Consider the following 9,484-nt stretch of genomic DNA (forward strand, 5'->3'; position numbering starts at 1 on the left):
CCCCGCGGCCTCCCCCGGGGCGGTGGGCGCGGGGCAGGGGGGCTCGGCCGGGCTCTGGGCGGCCCGAGGCCGGTGTCCCCTGGGAGGTGCCCGGGCCGGGCTGCGGCGGCAGGAGGTGCGAGCTCCGCAGGGCAGATACCGGGGCTTTTCCCCCGGGTGGCGTGAGGTGTCATGCGGGAGTGGGGCTGGGAGAGCCGCGGGGACGGGGGCTCAGCTGCTGCACCTGGGACAGACTCTTCAGTCTTTGAAGAGCCTGTTCGCTCTGCCAGTGCGGTGAGTTTTCTGATAGAGAAGACGGGGCGCAGTGTAAGAGGTTCTTTTACTCTGTAGACAGTCTTGGGAAATGGGTTTATGATGTTTTTTCACAACTGTCAGCACTAGCAGACTTAACAGTATTTGCACTGGCCCTGGGGGCTCGAATCAGAGGGTGCTGGAGCTCAGTTTCACTTCTGGTGGCTGAAGTGTGTATTTTCACATTGATTGCTTTTTAATATATTTACCTGGTGATTACTCATTCCTTATGCTATATGTATGTGCACTTACTTGAAGAGTAAAAGATAGTTGAGTTTGTGCTCAACTTTGATTTTTGACAGTATCTGTTCCTTAAGATTTTAAAATAAAATATTTAAAAGAAGCTATTTTACATTCCATTTTTACCCTTGAAGGCCTGTTTATTTCTTCTAACAAACCCTACTTTAGTTAATTATATATATATATAAAAACATATTGAATGGTCCTCTTTAAGTAATATGAATTATCACAGAATCATAGCATAGTTTGGGCTGGGGAGAGACCTTTAAAGGTCATCTAGTCCAACCCCATGATCATTTGTTATTTACAGCAAATTAATCTAAAATTGAACAGTTACATGAATACATCTTCTATTTTGAGGTGTTTCAAATCTCCAGTTAGGAAGGTAAAACCCAGTCTTGCTAACACTTTTCACATGCTTTCCATTAAGCATAAGGCCACAGTTGCTCTGAGTGGCAGTATTTGTACATTTAAGGTCGAGCATGGGCACATACACCCTGATGCCTAAATTGTTTTTCCCTTTCCTCATTTCCTTGAACCAAATCTTACTCTCCCTGCAGTCAGCATGAACTTGTGCTCCTGGCTTCAGTCAGGCTGCTTATAATCAAGTGTCAGCCATGTTATTCTCTCAGCACTCGCTGAGGATCAAAATAAAAACCAGCCAAGACATTGGATATGGCAGCGTCAGAACAGCTTGTTAAAGGAAGAGAGTAAACGCAGCTGGCAGCACTGCTCAGATGACCCAGGGACTGCAGAGACAAGCTACAACTAAGAACTCAGAAGTTGTGCATAAAAGAACAAAGGGATAAAATGGAGTTTGAATTTTGTGTGTTCCTGTAGTTTTATCCAGGTATGAAAACCAAATCACTATTTTGTCAGACTACTTAGAAGAATTCCCAGAAACTGATGAGCCAGTGTGGATTCTAGGAAGGCAACACCACCTAAACACAGGTATATTTAGAATGAAAATTCATCTGTAATATCTGTAGAGCATTTATAGATTCACATGCAAGAGCAGCTCCTGATTTCCTTATGTTCTCTAAATGTCTCATGAGAGAAGGTTATTTTTCTCCATCAACAAGAAACCAGCCATAAGCAGTGGTGTTTGTGCTATAATGAAACCAGCCATTTACCAGTGTACTTTCTACCATAATTCATGCAAAGAGATAGTACTTGTAGCAGAGGCTGGTCTGGTATGAGGCTGGTCACTTCTCAGCACCAGAAGTCGCAGAAGTAGATAAATAACTATAGGGGGAATGTTTAGTGTTCCTAATGTTATTTTCCCCTGAGGGGTGATGTCTGTGACCTGTTATTTGCAACTAAAATTATATTTCAAAACAGTAAGAATTAATTAATTTAGGGCATGTACTGTATTTTTATTAAAATAAATATATGACCTAAATGTCACAAGCAGTGTGATGCATTTATACAGATTATATAAAAACAGGAGTTCAGAAATGAGGCTTGTTCCCTGGGGAAAAGGCAAGAGTGTCCTCCTGGGTGCCAGGTCTGGTGGTTCCGTTGGCACAGGCAGGGTGCTCAGGGCAGCACTTCCAGCACTGAGGGATCCCTTGGAAAGGCCACTGCTCAGAGAAAGTGCAGCAAATAAGATTGTTAAGAATTCTTTAGAGCCTTTGGGAAAATTTTGTATGTGCATGTATTAAAATCCCCCAATATCCATTTAATTAAATTTAAATATTTTTTTTTTTTTTTTAAACGACTTTGCATTGGGTTTTGGAGGTAATGCATTGTTCCATGTTGGTTTGCATGGAGAAATTCCTTACCCTTCTGAACTTGCTTTACCAGTTTTTTCTTGAGGACACAGTTCTCCATAGTTGTTTCATTCAAGCTGGGCATAGTCATTCCAAACACCTTGTAAAACTTAATTGGCTAATAATTATTTCATCCTTAATAAGTAAATCTAATTGCAACTCTACAAAAGCTCTCTGTTCAAGCAGGTAAAAAATATTTTAAGTGCTAAGGGTCTTGCACGTAGAAGCTAACAGGAGTCATCCGGAGGTAATGCATTGTTCCATGTTGGTTTGCATGGAGAAATTCCTTACCCTTCTGAACTTGCTTTACCAGTTTTTTCTTGAGGACACAGTTCTCCATAGTTGTTTCATTCAAGCTGGGCATAGTCATTCCAAACACCTTGTAAAACTTAATTGGCTAATAATTATTTCATCCTTAATAAGTAAATCTAATTGCAACTCTACAAAAGCTCTCTGTTCAAGCAGGTAAAAAATATTTTAAGTGCTAAGGGTCTTGCACGTAGAAGCTAACAGGAGTCATCCATGCACTTTGGGTATTAGAATTTTTCAGTTTTAAAGGTTGGTTTTAATAATTTCTTTCCTTTTAAAAATATTCCAGACAAATCTAAGTTTTTGTTGGATATAAGTTCTCGTCTCTGGTTTACGTACAGAAGAAAGTTTTCGCCTATTGGTGAGTATACAGCAGACTAGCTGTGTTGTTCTAAGTGAGGTAACAGGATTAGTGATGTTATCATGGACTGAAAAAATATTTTTCTAGTATTAGCACTTTTTGAGCGTAATTTTAACTGTTTATGCAAACTAAATGTTAAAGCTGTTAAAAATACTGTTTACTTATACCTGCATACAATCAAGTCTTCATGTTTTTAAAGGAAGCAGTAGAGTTAGATCAGCAACATGGAAGGAAAAACATGCCAAAGTGCCTTTGGTCCATTGGACAGTTGTTGGATGTTGTAACTCTGAAGTTTCCTCTGGGTGCTGCCCTCAGTGTAAAGCCCCAGCTGACTGTCATGAACTCTTCCTAACAGGAGGCACTGGTCCTTCCTCCGATGCTGGCTGGGGGTGCATGCTGCGGTGTGGGCAGATGATGCTGGCACAAGCACTGATCTGCAGACATTTGGGAAGAGGTGAGCACTGTTGCTGCAGGAACTTCTGTGGTGTTTGGAGGCCGTTCAATTTTTGTTGTAGTTTTCCATAAAAAACCCAAACCTAAATTTATTTATGAAACTTCCTTTGATGCCCTGCTAGAAGTTACTAATGGATTATTCTTGGGGCAAAATTGTGCCAGCCTTAAGCAGAGAAGTAGAGGGCGGACCTATAGGGAATCCTGTTTCATTATTTCATTAATCTTGTTGAGGAATACCCAAGTTGAGGCCAAGGAAAAAGCTGTGGCCATGGGTCTGAGTTCTTACGCTTCTCTTCGTTGCTTACATAGCCACCAATGCTCGCACACAGTGACTGTGTGAACAGTGGCATAATGATAGACATCATACAAAGTACTTCACAGACCACCCACCCGTCACCAGCCTGAGGTCCAAACCCCACAGCACAGCCCATTAGTGCAAGATCTTAAGCCCGTATCAACACCTCACAACCCAGGATCACAGGTGAGTATCATAGGTCTGGTCTGTGTGTAGCTGCTGTATCAATGAAATTGTTACAATTAGGTCTGTAATCCTTGTACTGTTGAGCTTTGGTTTCCATGGCAGCGTGGTTTATGGATTGATTGACTTTAATAATGGATTCCACAGAAGGATATATTCACTTGAATATCTAAAGCCACAGAATGGAGGTGTAAGGATGTAACTGAAAAAGTAGGGAAACAAATCACCTGAGAAAAAACAGAACTTGAACTCATTGTTTGTAGCTACTTCACAGTCTCAGCCCTGAGTGAGCTTCTCTGTCAGTCAAGAGGCATCCATGGCAAAGCTGTATTTTGGGTTTTGCTGTGGAAGAGGTCCAGTGTTGTGTCTGGACTCTGCTTTATGGATCTTGTATCATTATGGTACAAATGCTGACAGGATGCTTAGAAATCTAGCAAAATCTAAACAGATTGTATAGCTTTAAATGATCTTGGAAGCTCACATTCAGCAGTAGCCATCAGTTCGCAGCAGTGATCACTCAGAATGTATTTGCAGTTGATGTTTTTATTTTCCCAGCTTTCACAACGTAGCCTGTGATAATAAAGGACAGATTGATAATAAATGACCAGCTGTGACTTCTAGGAACTCTAAACAAAATGTAAATATTAGAGATGAATTGTACATTAGTCTTTTAACATCTCATTTTATGGCTTTCTTCTATATAGAAATTTGATCGGGATAATGCAATCATTATTTTTTAACCTATATAACTTTTTTCCTGTAAGATTGGCAATGGGAAAACCACAAAAAACAACCAGAAGAATATCATAGAATCTTACAGTGCTTTCTAGACAGAAAGGATTGCTGTTACTCCATCCACCAAATGGGTAAGAACACACATCAACTTCTTGGTTTTTCCAGTTAAATTTTAACACTACTCTGTTGAGACTTTCTAATTTGAAATATGTTAATTCAAAGTTTGAAAAAAGTTAGGATTAAGACAGTGTGAATGTTTATATATAAATAAAAATGCATGCAAATGAGTGCAAAGTATAATAATTGAGAAATGTTATTCACTGAGACCTAAATAAGTCTGTATACTAGAATCTAGCTCTTGATACTTGGGTACCAGAGCTGATAGGACTAAAATAGACTGTCACAAAGCTTATTGCTGTAATTTCTAATAAAGGACATTAATATTTGTAATTCTCATTATAGTTTAGAAACCTTTTGTAAAGAGTGTAGCAGACATTCAGACTTGAAAAGAGCATAGATTGAGAAAATAATTGTTGTTACTAAATACAGTTTGGAATGTGTGTCTATATTGGCAGGTCATGCTATTTTACATAAATTGTGACCAGACTCTCAGTGGCCTTTTTTTTTTTTTTCCCCCCTGTGTGGGTGTTCCCTCACAAAAACAGCTCAGATGGGTGTTGGAGAGGGGAAATCAATTGGAGAATGGTTTGGACCAAATACAGTTGCTCAAGTACTGAAGTAAGTCATGTCACACTAGCTCAACTTGACATCTCCTCCCCTGGGACCCCTAAGCTCAGAGATCCAGACATGGCCCCAGACACAGTTTTGAAGGCTGATCTCTCTCTGTCAGGGTCAGGAATACATATCCCACCTGTTTGCAAGCACAGTGCAGACCATGGTGGGCAGGTACTGTGTTGGGACTGTCGGAGTCCTAAATTTTAATATACCAAGAGCTCTGGGGAAGCCCTGCAAAAATGGTCTCTCCTGCTGTGCTGTTCCTACCATTCTTTCCCAGAAAGCAGCACAGATTTGACAGGTGCCACCGTGCAGGACAGAGGGGTGCTGTGAAACATCAGTGACACCATCCAGGCCAAGGAGGAAACTGAGTTCTTCACTGAGCTTTGGTTCTGCTGAAGGCTGCTGGAGAAAACATGGGCAGCTCCTCCTAAGTCTGGAAGCCATGCTTTAGAAGAGCTGGCTTTGCTCCCTTTCTGAAGGATAGGTGGAGATGCCCAATCTCAAGTGGATGGCAGACTGGGGAGAGTCTAGGAGTCCAGAGAGCTCAGCAGAAACATTTTTGCAGCCCTGGGACCGACATGTTCTGGAGAGCAAGAGAAGAGCTAAAGCATGCCCTGGCCTCCAGCTCTTTTCATTTAAAAAATCTTTATGGCTTAGTGCTCACATACAGGTTTTTCTGGCTGTAGACAGCTGACTGCCTTTGAAGTGTAGCTCTCTTCCCCAGAGTTTTGGATTTCACAGAAACCTGTGTGCTAATGCCTCCCTCCTAACCCCTGGGTGCCAAAAACCTTCAGCTGATGTAGCTTTTACCACCCTGGGTCTGCTGTCCACATGTGCACAGAAATAGTTCCACTGAATTTAGTGGAACTTCTTAAGCAAAAAGATGCAGAACTGGCACAGGGATTTTTTCCTTCTCTAAACAATGCCAGGCACAATGGGCAGGATCCCACTGCAGAGGTTGTTGCATGCAATAAAAAGCCAATAAATCTAATTATGTGGTTGAGCTGTTACTGTCAACACATTTGGCAGAAGGACAAAACAATTTTCACATGGGAACAGTGTGTGTGCTTTTCCTGGCAACACTTGGTATTTATTTTTCTAAATATATTAAACATTAAATATTCAAAGTTATATTTTTACTACTTGGAGATTTAAAAAAAAATCCAACAAATATATTTTTCTAAAGAAACAACTGGATTTTTTAAACTCCTAAATCATCCAGTAGTCCTGAATGAAAAGCTACCTTTGTGGTCCTAATTAGTTAATATTATCTTAATGTTTTCTAGGAAGCTTGCTTTATTTGATGAATGGAATTCATTAGCAGTTTATGTATCTATGGACAATACAGTGGTCATTGAAGACATCAGTAAGTGAAATATTAGTTCTCTGGTTATATTTTATTTAACTTTACTTTCCTGAATCTATCTAAATACGTATCTCAGTATTTTAGGCTATCCCTACTTGTTCTAGCAGTGTGTCTGCTGGAGTTACTTCTACTAAAGAGTTACAATTCCCAAGCCCTGCTCCTTTTCTGATAGAAGGGGAGCTCTGTGAAGATGTCTGGCCAAGGACCTTAGTTCATGCCGGGGAGGCAGATCTGCCCCGTGTTGCTGAGTGCAGTCACTGATGGCTGTTCCTGTTCCCACAGAGAAGATGTGCTGGTCCCCCCCGCAGAGCGGCAGCGCCCACCCACACAGAGGCGCTCTTGGCCGAAACAAGAGCACAGCAGGATTCTGCCCAGGCTGGAAGCCCCTCTTGCTCGTTATACCTCTGCGACTGGGGATAAACCACATCAATCCAGTGTATATCGGTGCATTTAAAGTAAGGGTTGTTTGGGGTTTTTTTTCCATTGCTTGTTATTGCAAAATCAGTTCAGGTATCTTACATCAAGAAACAAATCAACCACAATTTCATTTTTCTCCCTTTGAACTCCTAGGAATGCTTTAAGATGCCACAGTCTTTGGGAGCATTAGGAGGGAAACCAAATAATGCCTATTATTTCATAGGATTTCTAGGTAAGAAAAAAATTAACTTCTTAAAAATACACGTATGATATAAAGAGAGAGGGTGTTGCTTTTTCTGGAAGGAGAACTAGTAAGCAGTATAAGCATGAGAATAGAGAAATGAAGAAACATACCTCAAACACTTCAGGAACAGTGAGATACCATCTTTACAGAATGGAAAAGTAGCAGCAAAGCTTGACTTAAAAATAAGTAACAACACACTGAGAATAACTGATGGCATTTGACAAGTGTCAGATGTCACAACTGCTAAAATACTGATAATTTTTTTTTCCCCTAATCATTAATACTTCGTAACAAACTGTTTTATTCTTTTGCTTTGCAGATTTCTTAAGACATTTTCTGAGAGCAGTATCTTTTTCACTTTCTTCCATGTCTTCCAGTATTAATTAAAGCAATAGTTAATAGTGGATTCACTCTTTCAGATTTCACCCCAGTTTGATCCATAATTTTATGGATATTTCATTCTTCCTTTTGCAAAACCTGTTTTAGTCAGATACCTCATTCCAATTTCTGAAGTAATGCCTAATGGGATTACAGATTGTGTTTGTGTTCATCCTGTACCTTTTGATTTGTGAAATGTTAGGAATTACAAGAGTTGAGATTTTTAAAAAAATGTGCTGGGCCTTACATAGGAAAGTACATGACAAAGGTAGAACACACCAACCAAAAATCTACAATAGCTTAGAATAGAAAATTATACTAACTACCCCATGGAAAACTGTCTGACTTTCTGATTTTCTTAAAGACTCCCTAATTAGTAACTAAATGTTTTTGACTGTGATGATAATCTAATCTCTGTTTTACAAATCTGGATGAAACAAGTGGTTATTACAGTCTCCTGTTTATTATCAACATATGGATTTTATCCATACAGGCAATGAGCTGATATATTTGGACCCTCACACCACTCAAAGTTTTGTTGATTCAGAAGAAAATGGCACAGTTGATGACCAGAGCTTCCACTGCCAGCAAGCTCCACACAGAATGAAGATCATGAATTTGGACCCTTCGGTAGCTTTAGTAGGTGTTTGGAAACAAGAGATGGGTATACTTGATTTCTCAGTAATATCTCTGTATATTGATACAGGCACTAAGGCATTTCCTTGAGCAGAATCAGGACCACAGGGCAGTCTTCTACAATCTAAAATTCAACAGATGGTAGTTATATATAAACTACATAGGATACATTAATCTTAGGAGAAGCAGGGAACTGGCTGCTTGTATCCAAAGGGAGCTGATTAATTTTCTTTACTGAGCAGCATTTACCTTTTGCAAGAAGTAATTTCAAGGTCAAAGCAAGGAATAGAATCAGGTTTTTCTGTTTTATTCCATCGTATACACGGCTACTCTGGACAAAGAACTTAAGTTAAACTTATAATTTACAAATCTTCAAATGGAATTACTTCTAGAAGTTATTCAGTATAGGTCACAGGGATACTGTGGCAGTTGAAGAAATGAAGTCTGATCCCATGCCTCTATCCTGTGGTTGGGTTATGTGTAATTGTCACTTGACACATACATTTCTAAAGCTTTAAACAGTGCATGAAGATACCTCAGCATCCTTCATTCATGGACATGTTATTTAACACTACTACTGTCTGTGTTTTTTTCCTTAGGGCTTCTTTTGCAAAGAAGAATGTGATTTTGATAACTGGTGTAGTCTTGTACAAAAGGTAATAATACCATTTTTAAGAAAAGGACATTCCCATTACATCTTTCTCTGTGTGCACATTAAAGAGCCACAGAGAAGAATGCATTAATGCATCAGGGATAGCCAATACTACTGAATTGCTAATTGGAGCTTGTTCAGCACTTTGCTAGCCATGAATCCTGCCACTTGGAAAATGTGTGTAAACAGATACCCTTTGAAAGTTTCTTTTTTTAGAACCACTGTGTTAGTGGCTGAAACTTGCTTTTATTTATCAGAAAATGACTTAAGTTTTAACTGCTATATTGCAGCAATTTATTTGCTTCCTGATCCTTTTTTATTGCTTGATATATTATTACAATTTCTAATTATGACTGTTGGTCCCTGGTGCCACAGAAGATTTGATTCTCTAAGTGCTGAATCCCTCCAGCTCCT

At 39.7% G+C, this 9,484-nt stretch overlaps 2 protein-coding genes across 2 annotated transcripts in view; one reads left to right on the top strand and one right to left on the bottom strand.

Annotated features, from left to right (window-relative positions):
* The window catches only part of PSMD10 (proteasome (prosome, macropain) 26S subunit, non-ATPase, 10), a 4,545-nt gene extending 4,372 nt beyond the window's left edge, over window positions 1-173 (bottom strand). Inside the window, exon 1 of the mRNA XM_009997233.1 lies at window positions 54-173. Coding sequence (XP_009995535.1) covers window positions 54-173 — 120 coding nt within the window. The remainder of the gene's footprint in view (window positions 1-53) is intronic.
* The window catches only part of ATG4A (autophagy related 4A, cysteine peptidase), an 11,680-nt gene continuing 2,367 nt past the window's right edge, over window positions 172-9,484 (top strand). The window contains exons 1-11 of the mRNA XM_009997234.1: window positions 172-268; window positions 1,372-1,482; window positions 2,902-2,973; window positions 3,329-3,427; window positions 4,669-4,770; window positions 5,305-5,377; window positions 6,664-6,743; window positions 7,026-7,198; window positions 7,314-7,392; window positions 8,276-8,421; window positions 9,018-9,074. Of these exons, the coding sequence (XP_009995536.1) occupies window positions 172-268; window positions 1,372-1,482; window positions 2,902-2,973; window positions 3,329-3,427; window positions 4,669-4,770; window positions 5,305-5,377; window positions 6,664-6,743; window positions 7,026-7,198; window positions 7,314-7,392; window positions 8,276-8,421; window positions 9,018-9,074 (1,089 nt within the window). The remainder of the gene's footprint in view (window positions 269-1,371; window positions 1,483-2,901; window positions 2,974-3,328; window positions 3,428-4,668; window positions 4,771-5,304; window positions 5,378-6,663; window positions 6,744-7,025; window positions 7,199-7,313; window positions 7,393-8,275; window positions 8,422-9,017; window positions 9,075-9,484) is intronic.

Source organism: Chaetura pelagica, unplaced genomic scaffold (genome assembly GCF_000747805.2).
Source record: "Chaetura pelagica isolate M959 unplaced genomic scaffold, ChaPel_1.0 scaffold344, whole genome shotgun sequence".
NCBI lineage: Eukaryota > Metazoa > Chordata > Aves > Apodiformes > Apodidae > Chaetura > Chaetura pelagica.